We start from the raw sequence: 23872 nt of genomic DNA on the forward strand, positions 1-23872 counted from the left end.
ATATTAATAAAAAATAAGTAAATAAAGAACAAAAAAGAACAAATTAAAATTAAGATACAAATAAATAAAATAAATATAAAATAATATAACTAAATAATAAAAATAAAATAATTAAATTACAATAAATAAAATTAACATATCACGTAGTGCTCCAACAATAGCATAAACTTACTCCCGACTCCGGGCTAAGCAACGCCCCAGTCAGATTCCAATAGGGGCAAAGACGGCGCCTGCGCAGAACGGAAAAATGAAGCCGTTTCCGCTCAGGGCACTCCATGCACGTGCCCTTTTTCCGGTGCAGCAGACCATACCATTCTCATCCCTAACTGCTTTGCTCTGCTTTTCTCTATCCAGAGACCTAATATTCCTCTAGAATACATTCTTAGCTTCATCCAGAAAAATATTCCTTCTCTATAGTCGTAAGGGAAAACTTTCTAGCGTCGCGTTTGCAAAAGATACTCCCCCCGCGCCTTGCCCCTAATGGTCTGCACCCACCCAACTTCCGGATAGAGGTGTCATGGCCGCCCCGAGGAGCTAGTGGGGCTCCACACCTGTCGGTGGATGAGGCTCCGAAGCCTCTCGGAAAACTTAGCCATGGCGGCCTCCGGAAGCGGCCTGGCCCAGAAGACCTGGGAACTGGCCAACAACATGCAGGAAGCGCAGAGCATCGATGAGATCTACAAGTACGACAAGAAGCAGCAACAGGAGATCCTGGCGGCCAAGCCCTGGACTAAGGAGTGAGAGGAGGTGGCCCCAACCCAAGCCAGGCCCGGGGAAGGGCAGGCAGTGTTGGGAGGGAAGAGGAGGAAGAGAGGGGTGGAGGTAGAATTGGTGCCCCAAGGGATCTGGGCCTCCTTCTTGGCCTCCCCTTGACTGTTTGCTTTCAGCTCCCAACTTCTGTCTCTTGCATCCTTTTCCCTATGGTGGGGGTGTAGGACTTGGGTTGTCATGAATTTTATTGTGATCAAAGTGGATTACACATCTTTCACAGTAATATTTTAGGTGGGTTGTCATGTGTTTTCAAAAATCATATTGTCATGGATGCCTTGAATCCTGTTGGGTTTGAACACTTTATTGGGGCCGTCTGCTAATCCCCCAGTTGTCAGCTGTTTCTGTTTTCAGAAAGTAAGTGAAAACCATTTTGGGTGGGTAGGTGTGTGTGTGTGTGTGTGTGTGTGTGTGTGTGTGTGTGTGTTGATAGTTATCAATAGAGACCTCTAGTCTGTGGGTTTATGTGTGTGTGTGTCACCTGTCAATTGTTTCTGTTTTCAGAAAGTGAAAAACATTTGTATGTGTGTATGTGTGGGTGTGTGCTGATAATTATCAATAGAGGCACACTGAGGCCTCTAGTCTTTCTCTCAAATCAGTTAGAAGTTGTATCAGTGTAGCTAAAAAAAATGTCTATCCAGGGGCAAAATCTTTGTGTCCTTTTTACCCACCGCATTTTTATCCTTTTTGAAAAGCAGAATTTCTCAGGGAGAGCAATCTCTTAATAGATTGAAAGGAGTCATGATACACAACATGCCCATACATATCTTACCTTTTATTTTTTAACAAGGCAAGCTTTAATTGCATGTATTCAGTTTTTTTTTTTTTATTACTTTATATGGATTGTACATGAGCTGGAATTTCCACTTGTCTTTTTGTTTTGTTTGAGGCCCATTTGCAGTAGTCCTTAAGGTTTACTCCTGGCTCTATTCAGATACAGGAGCCGGGGTCAGCAGCATGCAAAGCAAGCTTTTTTAAGTATGTCATTTAATTTTCCTAATATTTATTTTGTGTTTTCATTTCTATTTTTGGAAATTAGAAAATAAGCAAATATATTATCTTTGTTTTGATCCCTGTAGCACTGAATTTCTATGTGAGCACTAATAAGACCTAAATCCAGTCTTTTTAAGATGTCACTGTTAAATCCTGGGCAGTTCACTTACCTGTTGAGTTGTTGTTATTGTTTTCCTTTTGTTTTTGTTTTGGGGCACTCAGGAAATAGGCAGTGCTCAGAGGTCCTCTTGTAATGCCAGAGATTAAACCCAGGTTAGTTTCATGCAAGGAAAGCAACCTCCCTGCTGTAGTATTGCTCTGGTCCTATCAATCATTTTTCAGTCTATGGCTATATGATGTCATATAGATAAGATGAACTAATATATTAAAATGGTAGAGATTGTATGTAATAGAAAGAAAGTAACCTTTTTTTCACCAGTAAATACAGAAGCTAAGATTTTAATTTATGTCTTGATTTCAAAGATCAGTATCTATATTTTTCACTTATGATTGAAATCTATGAACACATTTAAGAAAGCTTCTTAGAGAAATTCACAAATGTGGGTATTTGGTTAGATTTCCTGTTATCTGCTTCTATACAGACTACATTGTAAGTTGATGTATTCTATTAAATATATGGCTGCTATTAGCTTGCCTCACGTACTATCTAATTGTCACCTTTAATGAGATTCATCCCGGTCTCCTTGGCCTACATCATTAAAATGGAAACTTTTAAGAGTAGTTTTGTCACTTCCACAGGTGACAAACTCTAAATGACCATAGTAAAAATAAAGGTAGTGGGTATCTCATTTTGATACTACAGAAAGAATTCTGTGAAGAACAAAAGGACACTGAAAATGAAACAGTGGATAAAGCACTTGCCTTGAACAAAGTTTACTTGAGTTCAATCCCCAGTATCATATGCTCCCCCCAAGTCCTGCCAGGAGTGATCCCTAAATGTAGAATCAGAATAAGCCTTGAGCATTGCTGGTGTGGCCCCAAACCCAGCAAAACAAAACAAGGACACTGGTTTTAGGACAGTATTTTTTAATTAAATAATGACTAGCACTTACTTAAATTTGAGGCATTTTTATTGTTCTTGTTTTGTTTTTGTTTGGTTTAGGTTTTGGTTTGCTTTGTTCTGATTTGGGTTTTGCACCTGGTGGTGCTTAAGGTTTACTCCTGTGTATGCACAGTGCTTGAGGGACCAGATGGTTTGCTGGGGATCAAACCCAGGAATGTCACATGCAAGGCAAGCTGTTATACTATCATTTTAGTCCCCCATTTATAGATTTTAAATAGCCTAGACATTAAGCTAGACACTATATATATATATATATATATATAAAATTTCATTTGTTGTTTTCTTCTAAGATTGCTATAAAATATCCCTGTTTACATATAAAGAAACTGAGGCCCAAATCTTAAGTAGTTCTCTAAAGCCCATGGCTTTGTTATGGCAAGGCAAGAATTCAAAACCAGACATGAATATCAAAGCCCCCATATTTTTATCATGCAGCCTGATTAGCCTAAGGATAGTGATGGACACAGAATGATCTTATGAGGGACCTAAACACAGTAAGGGAGGAACAAATAGTCAAAGGCAACAGAACTAGAAATTTGGTCCGGGCCCGGAGAGATAGCACAATGGTGTTTGCCTTGCAAGCAGCTGATCCAGGACCAAAGGTGGTTGGTTTGAATCCCGGTGTCCCATATGGTCCCCCCGTGCCTGCCAGGAGCTATTTCTGAGCAGACAGCCAGGAGTAACCCCTGAGCACCGCCGGGTGTGGCCCAAAAACCAAAAACCAAAAAAAAAAAAAAAAAAATTGATCCATAGAATTTAGCCTGGGAGTTTAGACAGTGGGACAAGGATGTGTGCAGACTAGAAGGACATTTGAGATGTTGGTGGAGGGAAGTGAGAAGTGTCCTAGTCATGGATATGGAATTGAAGTGATGTATGTATGCATAAGCCTACCATTAAACATCAACAGTATTATATGCCATTAACAGTATTATAAATCACAATACCTCCCTCAATGACTTTTCTTTAAAGGGTCAGGGATACTCTGTAAAAAGTAATTATAAAACTTGTACTGTCATCCTCTTTTTACTTGAATAGTATAATAAAAACGGGAACTACTTTATATAGGACAATAACATGTTCATTATTCCTATTTCCTGTAAAACTATCTTCTTTCCTACTTCCTTTCTGTTTCTCACATTTTAGACGCTTTCTCCCCTTTGCTTGACTGCAATTAATTCAATACCTACTGTCTTCATTAAAATTATCTTAAGATAACTAAGAATGTTTAGTTTCTGAAATCATGCTTTTATTTTGTAGTCACCATTACTTTAAATACTGCAAAATATCAGCGCTGGCTCTACTGAAAATGGTGATGCATGCCAGATCTGGAGGCAACTTGGAAGTGATGGGTTTGATGCTGGGCAAGGTGGATGGTGAAACCATGATCATAATGGACAGTTTTGCTTTGCCTGTAGAGGGCACTGAAACCCGAGTAAATGCTCAGGCTGCTGCATATGAGTACATGGCCGCATACATAGAAAACGCCAAACAGGTAAAAAATAAAAGTTATTCCCTACAGTTTAATTCCTGCAAAGCTAAAGTTTCATAGCAATTTCTGAATTTCTAAATGTAAAACTATCCTCTTTACATTGAAATTTTTGAATATCTAAACCTTAAACTATTCTCTTTACATTGAAAGTTATATTTCAAAATATTTTCTAATTTTATAAAATGTATAACATTAGCATGAATTTTTTGTTGTTGTTTTTGTTTTTGGGTCACACCCGGCAGCTCTCAGGGGTTACTCCTGGCTCTATGCTCAGAAATTGCTCCTGGCAGGCTCAGGGGACCATATGGGATGCCGGGATTCGAACCACTGACCTTCTGTACGCAAGGCAAACATCTTACATCCATGCTATCTCTCCGGCCCCGAATTTTTTAAAAATAGGTTTTCACATTCAAAAAGTAAGTCTGGGCCATAGAGATATAACGGGCACTAAAGCACTTGCCTTGTATGCTGCTGATCCTGCTTCAATCCCTATACCTCATGGTCTCGTAAGCACCAATGAGTGATATAAAACGTCTTCTTCCCCTTCAAAAATAAAGGTAAATCTTGAGAATTCTCATTACAGACATAAAAATTAGATCTGAACTAATTAATGGTGATTATATTGTAACATTGACATATCAACTCATTGTTATAATACCCAAAACTAATAATGATGTTATAATTCAATTATATCACAATAAAATTTTTGAAGATAAAATATTGTCACTCATTGTCATGGATAGAAACTGGAGAGAATGGGGCCAGGTGGTGGCGCTGGAGGTAAGGTGCCTGCCTTACCTGCGCTAGCCTTGGACGGACCACGGTTCGATCCCCCGGCGTCCCATATGGTCCCCTAAGCCAGGAGCGACTTCTGAGCGCATAGCCAGGAGTAACCTCTGAGTGTCACCGGGTGTGGCCCAAAAACCAAAAAAAAAAAAAAATGAAACTGGAGAGAAGGCTAGAGTACATGTTTCGTATACTATAGCCCTGGGTTTGCTCCTCAGTACCCAACATCGTGTCCCCGTGCACTGCAGGAGTGCCCCTTGGGCATTGGGCCTCAATAAGAAATAAAATGTTTTTGTTTTGTTTTAGGACCACCTGGCAGAGACTCAGGTTCTATGTTCAGGGATCTCTCGTGGTCTTGCTGAGTGGCCATGTGCAGTATCAGAAATCAGTGAATTGTAAACAACCTTTAAAATATATGTAAATTTAGTTTTTTCTTTTTTTTTCTTTTTTTTTTTTTTTTTTTTTTGGTTTTTGGGCCACACCCTGTGACGCTCAGGGGTTACTCCTGGCTATGCGCTCAGAAGTTGCTCCTGGCAACATATGGGGACCATATGGGACGCCGGGGGATCGAACCGAGGTCCGTCCTAGGCTAGCGCAGGCAAGGCAGGCACCTTACCTCCAGCGCCACCGCCCGGCCCTAGTTTTTTCTTTTAATGAAACAAAGCTCAGTATTTTGAGAAGAAAATCAAAATCTGGAATATTATACACTTTTTTTTATCCTACATACATATAAAGACTTGCATGTAAAGAATGTCTCTAAATCATGTAAGTGGTTACTGATAATGCTATTATCGGGACTGAAAAATCTGGATATTGTGGGTAAGAGACAAAGAGACCAAAATACCCACATTGTCCTGATATTTTGAGGGACACACCTGGCGATACTCAGGAGCTACTCCTGGCTCGGCACTAGGGAATCACTCCAGCGGTGCTCAAGGGATCATATGGGATGCCAGGGATCAAACCAGGTCCTTTGCATGCAATACAAGTGCCCTATCCACTGTACTATCCCTCCAGACCCCCAATTTTTGTTGTTGTTGTTTTTGGGCCACACCCGGTGGTGCTCGGGGTTATTCCTGGCTATCTGCTCAGAAATAGCTCCTGGCAGGCACGGGGGACCATATGGGACACCGGGATTCGAACCAATCACCTTAGGTCCTGGATCAGCTGCTTGCCAGGCAAACGCCGCTGTGCTATCTTTCTGCCCCCCCCCCCCAATTTTTTTTTTTAGTTTGGTATGGAGGCCATATTCCGTGATGCTCAAAGATCACTCCTACTTCCAAGTATACTGATACTTTTTTTTTGTTTTTATCTTTTATAAAATAATGTTGAAAGACCAGAGAAATAGTACAGGAGTTAAGGCACCAAGCTTGCATTTGTTCAACCCTAATTCTGATCCCAGCAGCACATATGGTTCCCTCCACCAACATGGTCAGGAGTGCTTTCCCCAATAAATAAAAATAAACTTGAATGCAATAGATACCGTGAACTTACTGTAGAATAATCTTTGCCATAATGTTATGTAGACAAATAAAAGGCATCTCATGCTCCTTTGCCCTCTATTTGTTAGGTTGGCCGCCTTGAAAATGCAATTGGCTGGTATCATAGCCACCCTGGCTATGGTTGCTGGCTTTCTGGGATTGACGTCAGTACTCAAATGCTCAATCAGCAGTTCCAAGAACCATTTGTGGCAGTTGTAGTAAGTATTTTGTTTGTTTGTTTTGTTTTGCTTTGCTTTGAGGCCACACTGGGCAATGCTCAAGGATGACTCCAGGCTCTGTGCTCAGAAATTACTCCTGGCAGGCTCAGGGACCATATTGGATGCCAGGGATCGAACTAATGTCTGCTGCATGCAAGGCCTTACCACTGTGCTTTCGCTTGGGCCCCTGTAGTAAGTTTTTTACAATTAGTTTTTGTTTTGTTTTGGTTTTGGTTTTTGGGCCACACCCATTTGACGCTCAGGGGTTACTCTTGGCTATGCGCTCAGAAATCGCTCCTGGCTTGGGGGGACCATATGGGACACCGGGGGATCGAACCTCGGTCCGGTCCGTCCTATACCAGCACTTGCAAGGCAGACACCTTACCTCTAGAGCCACCTTCCCGGCCCCACAATTAGTTTTAATTGAGTTCTACGTGATGATTCACTAAAACAAACACAGTGAAAAATAAAATAATGCAGTAAATAGCAAGGTTCTATTTGCCTAGGTTTGTATCATTTTTGCTTAAAAACTCGGAAATTTTGAATGAATAACCTCTACCTTTACTCCCTGTAAAATAGGAGTGATCTAGTTTCAGTGGTCTCAGTTCTCTTTACATCAAGGCATTTAGTCAATGGTGAGTGAACTGAGTAATTTAGAAATTACTAGACCAGGGGTTGAAAAAATAGCACAGCAGTAGAATGTTTGCTTTGCACGCTGCTGACCTGGGACAGACACCAGTTCGATACCTGGCATCCCATAGGTCCCCCAAGCCTGCCAGGAGTGATTTCTGAGCACAGAGCCAGAAGTAACCCCTAATGCCACCAGGTGCGGCCCAAAAATATTTTTAAAAAATTACTAGACCAACCCTTGTTATATACTTAGTGCTTTAGATACAGTCCAGATTACATGAAGATAAGAAATTATCATGTATTAAAAACGTTTAAATGAGAGGGGAACAAATATTCAAATAACATTAAGTGGTATAGTAATTATATTTAAGTTCTAAATAAGCTATGAGTCATTTTTATACTTACCCATTTTAATGACATGAGTGTTGGGGTTCTGTTATTTTTCCATTTTGGTTATTTTAGTTATTGTGCATGCGTGTGTAATCTAAATACATATTTTTCTAGGTTTACAATATTAAATAGAAGCAATGATTATAATCAAACTTTAAATATGTCTTCCTTATAGATTGATCCAACCAGAACAATATCTGCAGGGAAAGTAAATCTTGGAGCCTTTAGGACATACCCGAAGGTAATATTTCAAATTATAAACGCTTTTTTAAAAAAAGGTCAGCAATTGCCTGCATTTGCTACCATCTCTTTCCTAGCATCAGGCAAGAAAAAGATACCAAGGCCATCCAGATAGGAAAGGAAGAAATCAAGCTCTCACTATTTGCAGATAACATGATACTATATGTAGAAAATCCTAAAGACTTACCAAAAAGCTTCTGAAACAATAGATTTATATAGTAAAGTGGCAGTCTACAAAATTAACACACAAAACTCCATGGCTTTTTAATATACAAATAATGGGAGAGAAGAAAGAGAATAAAAATAATCTCAATTGTGCCTCAGAAAATCAACTGCCTTGGAGTCAACTTAACTAAAGAGGTGAATGACCTATACAAAGAAAACTACAAAACACTGCTTCAAATAATAAAAGAGGATTCAAGGTAATGAAAACATACACCCTGCTCATGGGTTGGAGGATTAGCATAGTTAAAATGGCCTACTCCCCCAAGCATTGTATAGATTTAATGCAATCCCTCTAATGATACCCATGACATTTTTTCAAAGGAGTGGATCAAACACTCCTGAAATTCATTTGGAACAATAACCATCCATGAAGAGCAAAAGCAATCCTTAGGGAAAAGAGAATGAGAAGCATCACTTTCCTGAACTTTTAAATTGTATTATAAAGCAATAGTCATTAAAACAGCATGGTATGGGAATAAAGACAGACCCTCAGATTAGTGGAATAGGCTTGAATATTCTGAGACAAATACCCAGACATACAATTAATTCATCTTTGATAAAGAAGCAAGAAGTACAAAAAGGAGCAAGGAAAGCCTCTTGAACAAATGGTGTTGGGATAATTAGTCAACGACATGCAAAAAATGAACTCAGACCTCTCTTTAACATCATGCTCAAAGGTCAAATCAAAATGAATTAAAGACCTTGATATCACACCTGAAACCACAGGTACATAGAGGAAAATGTAGGCAAAACACTCCATGACATTGAGACTAAAGGCATTTTCAAGGAGATGTCCAATGGTTTACTGTCCAAGCAAATGGAAATAAAGATAAACAATTGGGAATTCATTACACTGAGAAGCTTCTGCACTTCAAAGGAAACAGTGACTAGGATACAGATTCTATTCACAGAATGGGAGAAACTATTCACCCAATATCCATCTTTAAGGTACTAGTTTCTATGATATATAAAGTACTGATAGAACTTAATAAGAAAAAAAACACATTAGGGCCAGAATGATAGAACAGCTGGTAAGGCATTTGCCTTGCATGCAGCCAACCCAGGTTCAATCTCTGGCATCCCATGTGGTTCCCCTAGTCTGCCAGGAGTGCAGAGTGCACTGCTGAGTGCAGAGCCAGGAATAACCCTGAGTGCCACTAGGTGTGGCCAAAAAAGAAAGAAAAAAATCCAAACATCTAGCCCCCCAAAAAAAAGTGAGGAGAAGACTAAATATTTCTTCAAGAAATAAAGATGGTCAAAAGGCACATGAAAAAATGTTCCATCACTAATCATCAGGGAGATGCAAATCAAAACAACAATGAGGTATCATCTCACTACAGTGACACATACACATCACAAAGAACAAGAACAATCAGTGCTGGCATGGATATGGGAAGAAAGGAAATCTTTCTTTCATTGCTGGTGGGAATGCCATCTAGTCCAGTCTTTTTGGAAAACAATATGGATATTACTCAAAAAGCTGGAATTTGAACTCCCATATGATCTGCAATTCCACTCCTAGGGAAATACCCTAGGAACACAAAACTGCCTTCTGCACTCCTATGTTTATCACAGCACTGTTTACAATAGCCAGTATCTGGAAACAGGCCAAGTGCTGAAGAAACTGTGATACATCTAAACAGTGGAATACTATGCAGCTGTTAGGAAAAAATAAAGTCATGAAGTTTGTTTATATATAGATTGCATGGAGATTATTATTCCTAGTGAGATGAGTCAAAGGGAGATGGATAGAATAATTTCATTCATTTGGGATATAAAAAAAATAGAAGACACAGGGGCCGAAGAGATAGCATGGAGGTAGAGCATTTGCCTTGCATGCAGAAGGATGATGGTTCGAATCCCGGCCTCCCACATGATTCCCTGAGTCTGCCAGAAGCGATTCTGAGTGTAGAGCAGGAGTAACCCCTGAGTGCTGCCAGGTGTGACCAAACCCTCCCCCCCAAAAAAAGAAGACACTATGGTAATAATGTCCAGAGACAACAGTAAAGAGGATCAGGAGGACCTGTCCATGATAGGAAGCTTGCCATAAAGAGTGGCGAGTACAGTTAGAGAAGGAGAAGGATTCACTACGACAATGATAGTTGGAACTGGTCACTGGACAAGAATTGGGTGTGGAATTGGGGTAAAGTAACATGCATGGCACCCCTTTATTAACAATAGTGCCAACTGCAGTGTCCAAAAAAAGAAGAGAGAGAAGTAAGATGCCTCCCCCAGAGGCAGGTGGAGGGATTGGTGGTGGGAAATGTGCACTGTACTGCAAATCAAAGTGTCTAAAAGGGAAAAGGAGAGAGAGGAACAATAATGCCCCAGAGACAGGAAGGGCATGGGAGAAGGTGGAAGGGAAACTGGGGGCTTTGGTGGCAAGAAATATGCACTAGTTGAAGTTGTATATTGTATGACTAACCTCAATCATGAACAACTTTTAAACCCAGGTCAGCCGTGGTTAAGGTAGTCAAGGATCCTCTGTACTATCTATACGATTTCTCTGCCCCCTCATTAGAATATTTATGTTCAGTTTTTGTCTCCCCCAAATTAGTATTTCTACAAAGAAAAAAACTAATCTTCCATTTTCTTCATTTATTTAGGGCTACAAACCTCCTGATGAAGGACCTTCTGAGTACCAGACTATCCCACTTAATAAAATAGAAGACTTTGGTGTACACTGCAAACAGTAAGTACCTTGAAAATATACCTGATATCCAAATTATCATAAGGAACCTTAGAGATTATCTAATCTAAAACTCTACACTTTTTATGTGTGTCAAGTAAAATCAGTTTGTGGGAGGGAGGGTTTGTTGTTGTTTTGGAGCCACTCCCTATGATACTTAGGGCTACTCCTGACTCCTGACTCTGTACTCCTGGTGGACCTTAATGATGCCAGGAACCCATGGAACCCAGGTTGACTGCATGCAAGTCAAGCTCCTTACCTGCTCTGCTATTGCTCTGGCTCCAGCAAGGTAGATTTTATTGAAACTCATTTAGAAAGAAATGAGGGGAGAGAAAGGAAGTAGTGTGTTTTCAAGAGAACATAGAAAATGAAAAGAAAAAGAAAGTCCTGGAGCTTGATCAATAGTACAGTGAGTAAGGTGCTTTCTTTGTATATGCAGTAACCCAGGTTCAATCCCCCAACATCTCATATAGGCCCCAGAGTCCAACAGGAGTGATTCCTGAGTGCAGAGCCAGAAATAAACCTGGAGCATTGCTAGATGTGGCCCACAAACTTAAAAATAAAAAAATAGACAACATAAGCTTCTCTAAAATGGAAATAGGCCCTAGGAAGGGTGCTCAGTGATCCTTGCAGTGCCAGGAATCAAATGGGCTCTCCAATGTGGCTCAGATCCTTTAAGCTATTCCCCTTTCCCACTCCTTTCTAAATCTGACCTTCCCACTTGAAACCTATTGCTCCCAACATCCCTTCCTGATGTCTGACCCCCTTCTTATGGCCTTTCTTAAATACTCTCTTAAATATATAAACTCTAGATCTAAAAATATAGTTTTTTGTCTTAGACATATCTTTATCCTTTCTCTGCCACTCCTTGTGATTGAGTAAGATTTTTACATTCTGAATCTGCTTCCTATATAAAATGGGAACAGTAAGGTCTAGGAAAATAGTGCAGAGGTTAGGTAATTTTCTGTCATCTCAACAACCCCAGTTTAAACTTTGTAATACATATGTTCCACTGAGCACTGTCAGGGTTACTAGATTAGAGTCAAGAATAGTCCCTAAGCACTGCCAGATATAGCCAAAAAAAACCCAAAAATATATCAAACAAAAGCAACATTAAATCTCTTCATTTATAAGATCAATGAAGAATGTAAGTAAAAATCCAGGACATAATAAATAAATAATAAAATAAATGTTTTATGTATACATTTCACTAGCTACATTCAGATATGCATAGATGACATAATTATAAAAAAATCTTTAATTCTGATATCCTTAAATTATTCTTTTATTATATTTTGGTTTTTGCGTCACACCGGGTAGTGCTCCGGGGTTCCTCCTGGCTCTACACTCAGAAATCGCTCCTGGCAGGCTCAGGGGACTATCTGGGATTTGAACCACCGTCCTTCTGCATTGCAAGGCAGATGCCCTACCTCCCTGCTATCTCTCTGGCCCTAATATCCTTAAATTTTACTCTTTATTATATTCTTTTTGGGGGGGGGGGCACACCCGGTGATGCTCAGGGGTTACTCCTGGCTATGTGCTCAGAAATCGCCCCTGGCTTGGGGGACCATGTAGGACGCTGGAGGGATCAAACTGCAGTCCGTCCTAGCCTAGCGCTTGCAAGGCAGATGCCCTACCTCTAGCGCCACCACTCCAGCCCCTCTTTATTATATTCTTTAGGAGCGATGGGGAAGCCCACCCTGGCAGTACAGAGAGCTTATTCTGTACTCAGGGATCACTCCTGGAGGTTCTTGGGCCTTATCTGATACTAGGAATTGGACCCAGGACAGCCAATGAAGTGCAAGTGTCTTAACCCCTGTACTATTTCTTCAGTCTCTTTCATATTCTTCTGTCCTGAATTTAACCAATAAGCAATTTTTTTTGTATTGTGTGTCTTTTGTACCGTTAACCTGATCTCAACCTTTATCTCTTCATTTCTGCCCTGCTACAGAGGCCTCCTTTGTGGTACCCTGGTTGTCAGTTTCTCTGTTCTAACACTCCTTCTACAGCCTACTTTCAGAAGTACCCCTCTAACTATGTCATTACTCTGTTAATTCCATGGATCCCAAGTTGAAATTCCTCAGCTTCCTTTTATATATTTCACTAGCTACATTCTGCTTTAGCTTTCCAATTTCCCTCATGTAATTCTGCTCTTGTTAAAAGTACCCCAACAAAATAATTTACTCATTCTTTCATCTTTCCTTTCTGTATATCTTGTTTTGTTCTTTTGTGGTAGAGATGAAACCCAAGAATACTTTCTTCACACATGCTAGGCCTGAACTGTGTCCTTGAGCTCCTGTTAGTGATTTGAAGTGCTTTATTTTTTTGCACTTCCTATTCTCCACACTATAAACTCAACAGTAACTCTGAATCCTGTCTGCTCTGTATCACTAACATTTAACTGGTGGGTGATTGCATCTTTGTATGCTCTGCGGCATCACACTGTAATTCAGAATATATCACTAAATTTTCTGTGTGCACTCTTACCACACTTTTCATATAAATGGTTAGCTCTGCTAGGGAAAGAAATCACTTGTATTTCTTTGTCTCCATTGATGCTTAGACCAAGTAAGAATTCTTTTTTTTTTTTTTTTTTTTTTTTGTTTGTTTTTTGGGCCACACCCAGCAGTGCTCAGGGGTTACTCCTGGCTGTCTGCTCAGAAATAGCTCTTGGCAGGCACGGGGGACCATATGGGACACCGGGATTCGAATCAATCACTTTTGGTCCTAGATCGGCTGCTTGCAAGGCAAATGCCGCTGTGCTATCTCTCCAGGCCCCGAGTAAGAATTCTTCAATACTTATTACTTTATAAATTATGCTTTTTAGGCATTTAGCCAGTTTTCCTTGCTAGCCCTACTGGTAGCAATTCTTCTAGGTAATTCTTATGGGTCATTAAAGTACTTTAGAAGCCATAAAGAGCTCACTAAAGTACTTTAGAGTTTGTTTTTCCAAAGTAAAGTAGGTTATAGGTAGGGGGTTAGAAAAGAAAGTTATAAGAAATCCAAATGTCCTTTTAATTATTTTGAACAACCTAACTAGAACCATAGAGATGGGTCAAATGGCTGGAATACCTACAGGATCCCCAGGTTCAATCCCAGTGTGATCCCCTGACCATCAGCTGACATAACCAAAATAAAATAAAACCAAAAACAAAACAAAGAAAAATCTAACACAAATTATAGTTAACCTTAGGTAGTTCATTAAGTTTATGTTCTGTTGACTGAAATTTATTACCTTAATAACATACTAACATATATAAACATGTATTCAGAAGTTCTGATCAGTTGTTAACTTTTTAGAATTACTAGGCCTTATAAAAGGAAGAAATGTAGTAATACAAAAAAGTTTAAGAAGCAGAGTATTTGAGACCATACCCCTAAAAGGGCAGCAAAATCAGGGTTACTGTTGTTCAGAATGTTGGACAAAAGACATGACTATCTGCTTATAAAATATACTTTAGAGATAGCACAGCAGCGTTTGCCTTGCAAGCAGCCGATCCAGGACCAAAGGTGGTTGGTTCGAATCCCGGTGTCCCATATGGTCCCCCGTGCCTGCCAGGAGCTATTTCTGAGCAGACAGCCAGGAGTAACCCCTGAGCATCACCAGGTGTGGCCCAAAATTTAAAAAAAAAAAAAAAAAAAAAAAAAAAGTACTTTACTTACTAGATTTGTGCTTCTATTTTATAGATACTATGCCTTAGAAGTGTCATATTTCAAATCCTCTTTGGACCGCAAATTGCTTGAACTTTTGTGGAATAAATATTGGGTGAATACATTGAGTTCTTCTAGCCTGCTTACTGTAAGTAATATACTAGCAGAGAATGCATTTGAATTTAGCCTAAGCTACATAAGTTATTATATATGTTATTTAATACCTGAAATTCTTTCACTGAAAGGCTACTCAATGAAAGATAACCAGGGCTATGTAGGGTAAGATTCTGCTTGAGCGGGGCTGGAGAGATAGCATGGAGGTAAGGCGTTTGCCTTGCCTGCAGAAGGTCAATGGTTTGAATTCCGGCATCCCATATGGTCCTCCAAGCCTGCCAAGAACAATTTCTGAGCATGGAGCCAGGAGTAACCCCTGAGCACTGCCGGGTGTGACCCAAAAACCAAAAAAAAAAAAAAAAAGATTCTGCTTGAGGAAAGCCAAACTAGCACAAGAAGCCAGATTCGGGTGCATGTCAAACATATATCATGGAGATTACATCTACATGTCAAGTCTGGTCACCAGATGAGGGGAGATCTGCAGCTGCCTTACAGAGATTTGCAGGCAGAAATACAGATAGATTTTAACTGCATCAGGTATCTCAGTTAAGAGGTGCAAAAAGGGGCCGGGCGGTGGCGCTAAAGGTAAGGTGCCTGTCTTGCCTGCGCTAGCCTTGGACGGACCGCGGTTCGATCCCCCGGTGTCCCATATGGTCCCCCAAGCCAGGAGCAACTTCTGAGCACATAGCCAGGAGTAACCCCTGAGCGTTACCGGGTGTGGCCCAAAAACAAAAAAAAAAAAGAGGTGCAAAAAAATCACCTTGAACAACAGCAACAACAACAACAAAAATGGGATTCATGTAGGCCACAGGGCTTACTTGAGGGAGAGTTAAATTTATTGTTACCAGATCTTTTTTTTTTTTTTTTTTTTGGTTTTTGGGCCACACTTGGCGATGCTCAGGGATTACTCCTGGCTGTCTGCTCAGAAATAGCTCCTGGCAGGCACAGGGGACCATATGGGACACCGGGATTCGAACCAACCACCTTTGGTCCTAGATTGGCTGCTTGCAAGGCAAACGCCGCTGTGCTATCTCTCCAGGCCCCTCTTACCAGATCTTGATCTTCACTCAGCCCAATTTCATGAAAGCAAAATCTAACACTTGCTTCAGACCTCCTAACTTTTTTTGTTTGTTTGGGTTTTGTTTTTGGGGGTTGTGTTTTTGTTTTGTTTTGTTTTTTGGGGGCCATACCCAGTGGTGTTCAGGGGTTATTCCTGGCTCTACATTCAGAAGTTACTCTTGGCAGGCTCAGAGGACCATATGGGATGCTGGGGATCAAACCCAGCATCAAACCTGAGTCAGCTGCTTACAAGGCAAATGTAAGGCAAATGTTGTGTTATTGCTCCAGTTTCATAACTTTTATTTCATATTCATACACACACCAAACCCAACACATTCTTTAGCAGTACTTCATTGTATCTTGGGCTTTGCTTATTGGATCTTAAGTCCATCCTTAAACCTGGTCTAGACTGAACTCTGTAGATGTGTTGCTTCATTACAGGCAAGTATACGGGTAGTAGCACCTGATGGCAGAAGAAAACACTTAAGACCAGAGCAGATTAAATCTTTATGTAAAGGCAGGCAGACAGTTTTGGCTGCTCAGTTTCAGCTATCCCCGTACTTCACCACTGTGAGGGCATTAATTAATCAAGAAAGGTTAAATTGAATTTGTGTTTCTTTGTGATTTTTTTTAATAAAAATACTTCAGCAGCTTAAAGGGGAAAAGTGTTGAGTTCATTTTTCCCCCAGCTATAAAGTATGTAACTGAAAGACTATCCAAAAGAAAGTTGTGATGTTATTTAAGAAAATGTATTAAAATAAAAAAAGAAATTGTATAAATTTCTCACAATCTGTATTTTAATGGCTTGAGTAGCTATAATATTTTTCCCACTATTGAAGTGGTTTATAAGATTTGGTTTGTAAGTGGTTTATAAAATGAATGAGAGTAAGAAGGGTTGGGAATATGAGAAATACCTCATAAACATCGTTTTATAATATTACTGTTAAATATACATGTAACTATTTAAGTTTCTTTCTAAAAGTTTCTTACTAAATATGCCCTGATCATATGAAAATACAGTACTCTTAATAAGTCTGTGGTTGAAAACCACTAACCTCACTGATTCCATTTAACATGGTGGTTTTTTTAATTGCTAGTGTACGGGCCATTGCTGATCTGCTCGTGTAAAAAGATGAAAACTGCTACCAAATATATACTATGGTTATAGTTAGATGGTTCATATGCTCATGTATACATATTTTTTGACAAGTATAAAATGTAAGGGCTCAAGTATGTAGGGTTTATGCTGTACCAATGAGCTACATCTCAAGTCTTCCTTTCTCAGGTTGCTGTGCATTTTCAATATTAACAATTGGGGGTAGGGAGTTGGTTTTTAGGCCATACCCAGCAGGTGCTCAGGGATTACTCCCGACTGTGGGCTCAGAAATTACTTCTAGCAGGTCTGGGTGGGTGGGAAGCTATCAGGATTGCTGGAGATCAAACCTGGGTCTTCTGTGTGTAAGGCAAACACCTTGCCCACTGTGCTATCGCTCCAGCCCCTTGTAACAAGTTTATTTTAAAAAAATTAAAGCCTGGGGGCCAAGAGATAGTACAGCAGGTAAGGTGCTTGACTTGCACATGGCCGACCCAGATTCTATTCCCAGCATCCAGATGACCGCCCCCCAAGCACTACTAGGAGTGATTCCTGAGTGCAGAGCCAGGAGCACTACTGGATGTGGCCTACAAATAAAAACCAAACAGTTAAAGGATACTGGTGCTTTTTTAAGTGGCATAAGTACTAATTCTGTAGGATAAATAGCAAAATAAGATAATAATCATTAATTTAAGTAGACTTCATGGACATTTCTCAAGGAGGGAGGGAGGGGGGAGGAAGTGAGAGAGGAAGGAGGGAGAGGGAGAGGGGGAAGGAGAGAGAGAGAGAGAGAGAGAGAAATGGAAAGTATTGTATTGCTAGGGAGTGACTCAGTGATAGAACACATGCTTTCCATGTATGGGATCCTGGATTTAATCCCTGACACTCCACTCTTCTCCCACCAATATAAAGAAAATATTGGAGCCAGAGAGAGATTATACAGGGGTTAAGGCATGACTTATATGCTGCCAACCTGGATTTGACCGCTGACACACATATAGTTCCCCTGAGTCATGTTAGGTATGATGCCTAAGTTCAGAGCCAGGTGTAAGTCCCAAGCATAAGTGCATGTGGCCCTAAAACAAACAAAAATAATAAAGTATTGTCTTCTTCACCAATTTGTTGTTTTGGGTCACACCCAGCTACGCTCAGGGGTTACTCCTGGCTCTGCACTAAAAAATCACTCCTGGCAGGTTCGGGGGACCATATTTGATGCCCAGATTTAAACCATCAGCTGTCCTGGGTCAGCTGCCTGCAAGGCAAATGCCTTACCGCTGTGCTATCTCTCCAGCCCCTTCTTCAGTTTTTTTTGTTTGTTTGTTTTTGGGCACTCAGGGGTTACTCAGAAGTTGTTTCTGGCAGGTTCAAGGGACCATATGGGATGTCGGGATTCGAACCAGGGTCTGTCTTGTATTGGCTGCATGTAAGGCAAACACTTTACCACTATGCTATCACTCCAGCCCCCTCTTCCTCAATTTTTTAAGAGGATTCAGAGTTAGAAAAGTAAAGACACTCTATCAAGGTCTCTCAACTAGTCTGCAAAAAGGCCAGATACTAGACTAGATTTCCATACTTCAAAACCTCCCAGAATCAGGACCAAAGTGGGTAATACAGTGGACAGGGTGTTTGTTTTGTACACAATTTACCAGGGATCAATCTGAATCCCATGTGATCTCCCAAGACCATGAGATTGATTCCTGAATGCAGTCAGGAGCAGCCATTGAGCATTGCCAGGTATGGCCGGCCTCCAAAATAAAAACAAAATATCTCAGAACAGTAAATACTACATGTAGGCAGTTGGAGGAAGTGATGGGGAAAGATTTCTAGTTTAATCTTGAAATTATTAAAGGGAAAATTCTATATCTGAACTACTTAAACTTTGAAACTAGGTTCGCTGGTGTGATTTGACTTACTACTCCAATGACTACCTAGATTTCATAGTGGACTTCTTTATAAATGGAATATGCTTTTTAGAAAAGAAAATTAAATAAAATATAGCATATTTGTCTTGTGTACTAACCCAGTATCACTTTCTTTACAGAATGCAGACTATACCACAGGTCAGGTCTTTGATTTGTCTGAAAAATTAGAGCAGTCAGAAGCCCAGCTGGGCCGAGGAAGTTTCATGTTGGGTTTAGAAACACATGACCGAAAGTCAGAAGACAAGCTTGCAAAAGCTACACGAGACAGGTAAGAACAAATATATTTTATCTGTAACTCTTTTATTGGGGGGGATTATACCCAATGAGGGGTTACTCCTGGCTCTGTACTCAGAAATCTCTCCTGGCAGGCTGGGGGACCATATGAGATGACAGGTTCCTCCTAGGTTGGCCGCATGAAAGGCAAACGCCTACTCTCTCCAGCCTCTCTTTTATTTATTTTTTGATAAAAACAATTAAATTATCTTTATTTTCAGTAGCTTTTAAATAATTTTTAATTGAATTATTATGAGATAATACATTTACAAAGTTGTTCATGACTTGAGTTTCATTTATTCAGTATCCAACAGACATCCCTTTACCAGTGCACATTTCCCACCACCGTGGTCCTCAGTTTCCCTCCTGCCCTCCCCACTACCCTATGGTAGACATTTTTCCTCTGTCCTCCTCCTCCACCTCCTTTTCTTCTTCCCCCTCCTTCTCTTTCTCTTCTTCTTCCTCCTCCTCCTCCTTTCCATTCTCTTCTTCTCTTCTTCTTTTTCATCCTCTTCTTCTTCCTCCTCCTCCTCCTCCTGTCCCCCTCTCCTCTCTATACCCCTCCCCCTCTCCCAGTTTTCTTTTAGACAATGTGGTTTGCAATATTGTATTAAAGGATTATCATGCATGTTCGCTCTACCCAGTCACAACACCCAATTCGTGTCCAGAGTGATTATTTTCAACTATCGTTATAGCTATAACTTTGTATTCCAAGATTTTTAAATGGGCTGGAGACATAATATACCAGTAGGGCACATTCCTTGTGCATGCTGACCTGGGTTCAAACTCCAACAACTCATTTCATCCCCTGAGCACCACCAGGAATACTCAAGTGCTTAGTCAAGAATAATCACTGTTGGGGCCGGGCGGTGGCGCTAAAGGTAAGGTGCCTGCCTTGACTGCGCTAGCCTCGGACGGACTGCGGTTCGATCCCCCGGCGTCCCATATGGTCCCCCAAGCCAGGAGCGACTTCTGAGCGCATAGCCAGGAGTAACCCCTGAGCGTCACCGGGTGTGGCCCAAAAACCAAAAAAAAAAAAAAAAAGAATAATCACTGTTGAGGCCGGAGCAACAGCACAGTGGTAAGGCGTTTGCCTTGCATGTGACCAACACAGGACAGACCCCAATTCAAATCCCAGCATACTATATGGTCCTTCAAACCTGCAGGACAACTCCTGAGCGCGCCAGGTGTGACCCAAAAACAAAAACAAAGAAAAAAGAAAAAGGAATAATGACTGAGCTTTGCCAGTGGCCTAAAACAAAACAGAACAAAAGATTTGTGAATAATAACAGAATTAAAATTTTTTTTTTTTTTTTGTGGTTTTTGGGTCACACCCAGCAGTGCTCAGGGGTTATTCCTGGCTCCAGGCTCAGAAATTGCTCCTGGCAGACACCGGGGACCATAAGGGATGCCGGGATTTGAACAGATGACCTCCTGCATGAAAGGCAAACACCTTACCTCCATGCTATCTCTCCGGCTCTGGATTAAAATTATTTTATCTTCATTTGCATCTCAGTTTCTTAGGAAGCAAAATTTTCACTGAGAAATTTTAGAATAAAATTATCGATAAAAGCAAGAAGGGGGCCAGAGAGATAGCACAGAGGTAAGGCGTTTGTCTTGCATGCAGAAGGATGGTGGTTCAAATCCCGGCATCCCATATGTTCCCCCTGCCCCTGCCAGGAGCGATTTCTGAGCGAGAGCCAGGATTAACCCCTGAGCACTGCCAGGTGTGACCCAAAAACAGTAAACAAACAAAAAAAAAGCCAGAAGGACAAAAAGTATTTATGAAATAGAAGGGGTTCTCCTTTTCAAGGTAACTACAAAAATTGGATTTTCTGAACATTGAGAAGTTTTATTATCTTTTTTTTTTAAGTTCTTTATATAACTTTTTAATTGATTTCTTTTGAAAAATGTTTGTTTTGGTACATCTGCACAATGGAATACTACATATCTGCTGGGAAAAAATGAAATCATGACATTTGCTTATACGTGAATGGATATGGAGAGTGTTATGCTGAGCGAAATGAATCAGAGAGATAAGGATAGACATAGAATGAGTGCACTCATTTGTAGATATAAAAAATAGTATTAATATCCTGAGACAATAGAGATGAGGGCCAGGAGGTCTGGTTTATGGTAGGAAACTTGCCACAAAGAACAAGAGAGTGCAGTTAAGGCAAAGAAGAGACCACTATGACAGTAATAGTTGGGAATGATCACTCTGGACAAGAAATGGGTGCTGAAAGGAGTGAAATGTCTGATACCCTTCAGTAACCATATTACAAACCACAATGTTTAGAAGGACAAAAAGGAAGGAGGGGAAAGAGAAGAGTCTGCCATAGATGCATACTGGAGGGAGGGGTGGAGGAGGGTGAGAAGCAAACTGGGGACATTGGTGGCAGGAAATATGCACTGGTGAAGGGATGGATGTTGGAAATTATATGACTGAAACTTAATCATGAGCAACTTTGTAATTTATCTCTTGGTAATTCAATTAAAAATTTATTTAAAAAAGGGGTGGAGGGGCTGCAGCGTTAGTGCAGTGGTAGGGCGTTTGCCTTTCATGCAGCTAATCCAGGACGGACCTGGGTTTGATCCCCAGCATCCCCTATAGTCCCCAAGCCAGGAGCGATTTTTGAGTGCATAGTCAGAAGTAATCCCTGTGGGGGCCGGGCGGTGGCGCTGGAGGTAAGGTGCCTGCCTTGCCTGCGCTAGCCTAGGACGGACCGTGGTTCGATCCCCCGGCGTCCCATATGGTCCCCCAAGAAGCCAGGAGCAACTTCTGAGCGCATAGCCAGCAGTAACCCCTGAGCGTCACAGGGTGTGGCCCAAAAACCAAAAAAAAAAAAAAACCAAAAAAAAAAAAAAAAAAAGAAGTAATCCCTGAGTGTTACCAGGTGTGGCCCAAAAACCAAAACCAAAAAAAAAAAAAATGGGGGGGGGGGGGTTTGAGGAGCAGAGAGATACACCACAGTAGGGCAATTGCCTTGCACACAGTTACCCAGAATGGACCATGGTTCGAATCCTGGCATCCCATATGGTCCCCTGTGCCTGCCAGGAGTGATTTCTGAGTGATTACTCTAAACAGGAGTAACCCCTAAGCACCGCCGCTGAGTGTGACCCCCAAAAAAATTTGTATGTAAAAACATTTTTTAAAAGTTTTGTTTTGGGCCCGGAGAGATAGCACAGCAGCGTTTGCCTTGCAAGCAGCCGATCCAGGACCAAAGGTGGTTGGTTCGAATCCCGGTGTCCCATATGGTCCCCCGTGCCTGCCAGGAGCTATTTCTGAGCAGACAGCCAGGAGTAATCCCTGAGCATCGCCAAGTGTGGCCCAAAAACCAAAAAAAAAAAAAAAAAAAAAAAGTTTTGTTTCGGGACTGGAGAGATAGCATGGAGGTAAGGCATTTGCCTTTCATGCAGAAGGATGGTTTGAATCCTGGCATCCCATATGGTCCCCTGTGCCTGCCAGGGCCGATTTCTGAGCATAGAGCCAGGAGGAACCCCTGAGCGCTGCTGGTTGTGACCCAAAAAACAAAAAACGAAAAAAAAGGTTTTGTTTCATAAAAATGGGATCTTAAAAGGGTTTTTATTTTGAGCATTAATAGTAGATTATAATGTAATATTGAAGTCTATTTATAAATAAGAATTATGTGTAAGAGACGAATCAACTTTTCTCAAAGCTAGCAATACAAAATTAATTTATGAATTTGAATAATATTAAGAAATTAACATGTGATTCTTTTGTAAAGGAACTATTAACTAGTCATGAATTTGCAGAAGGCTGTAATACAATAAACTGTCCAGTGGTGTGGTGAAAGTAGAATCATTAAAAATGGAACTTCCTTTGTGAAACAGTTTCCTTATTTTTGTTTGTTTCCTTTTTTCCTTCTAGCTGTAAAACTACCATAGAAGCTATCCATGGATTGATGTCTCAGGTTATCAAGGATAAATTGTTTAATCAAATTAACATTGCTTAAATGATTTTCGAGTTTTACTTTTGCCTGAATGCCACATGGAGAAAAGACTACAGTAATACTTTCAAAACCAGTAGCTAAGCGTCTGAACAGAAGCGCAAGGTACTCTGATGTGTCTGAACAGTGACGTCCCATAATAAATAACTCTTTAAAATGAAATTGCTCCTTCGATCTTTTGTGGGAAGGGTTCTTTTCTTTATCCGCTATGTCAGAGTATTTGTTTTTCTTTCTTTTTTTAGTTCTTGGGCTATACCCAGCAAGGCTCGGATTATTCCTGGCTCTGAACTCAGGAATCACTTCTCATGGTGTTTGGAAGACTATATGGGATACAGGGGATCAAACCCAGCTCAGCCACATGCTAGGCAGCACCCTATCTAGGAGTGAGTGTCCTGGCAGCACTCAGCAGATCCTTTGCAGTGCCTAGGATCAAAATGGGGCTGGCCACTTGTAAAGTAAATATCTTACCTTACTTCCTCTATTATCTCCAGCCTTGAGGGAAATAAGTATTTATTAGCACCTTTCCAAGATGTCTTCCCAAGTAGTGCTCAGAAGACCTTGCCAGCACCCATAGTGAGACTCAGCCAATAAGGCTGATGGTTCAGTGTTAGAGCCCAGGGGTGGAGTTGCTTCTCAGGCCCAGCTTTACGAGGATAGCTACCCAGATAACTGTTCGTATTTGGGGACATCCAGGGCTGGACCTCCAGCACTTGCAATGCTTTGGTAGAATCATTCGGCTGAGGATTTACCTATGCTGGCAGTATGTAAGGCAAGCACCCTACCTGCTATTGTTCTG

The 23872-nt window shown here is 40.8% G+C and overlaps 1 protein-coding gene across 1 annotated transcript; it reads left to right on the top strand.

The window, feature by feature from the left end:
* Positions 1-510: 510 nt before the first annotated feature.
* Positions 511-23238, top strand: COPS5 (COP9 signalosome subunit 5). Its single transcript, XM_049781833.1, has 8 exons — positions 511-737; positions 4103-4337; positions 6691-6819; positions 8015-8080; positions 10911-10996; positions 14681-14792; positions 18952-19100; positions 22998-23238. The coding sequence occupies exons 1-8, from the start codon at positions 562-564 to the stop codon at positions 23080-23082; spliced, it is 1038 nt and encodes a 345-aa protein (XP_049637790.1). The 5' UTR covers positions 511-561; the 3' UTR covers positions 23083-23238.
* Positions 23239-23872: the final 634 nt, after the last annotated feature.

Source organism: Suncus etruscus, chromosome 10 (genome assembly GCF_024139225.1).
Source record: "Suncus etruscus isolate mSunEtr1 chromosome 10, mSunEtr1.pri.cur, whole genome shotgun sequence".
NCBI classification, from domain to species: Eukaryota; Metazoa; Chordata; class Mammalia; order Eulipotyphla; family Soricidae; genus Suncus; species Suncus etruscus.

Coding starts and splice junctions, on each gene's coding strand:
- COPS5 (XM_049781833.1), top strand. CDS start 562: ATGAGGCTCCGAAGCCTCTCGGAAAACTTAGCCATGGCGGCCTCCGGA. Junction 4,338..6,690: donor ACATAGAAAACGCCAAACAG/GTAAAAAATAAA, acceptor TCTATTTGTTAG/GTTGGCCGCCTTGAAAATGC. Junction 10,997..14,680: donor TTTGGTGTACACTGCAAACA/GTAAGTACCTTG, acceptor TCTATTTTATAG/ATACTATGCCTTAGAAGTGT.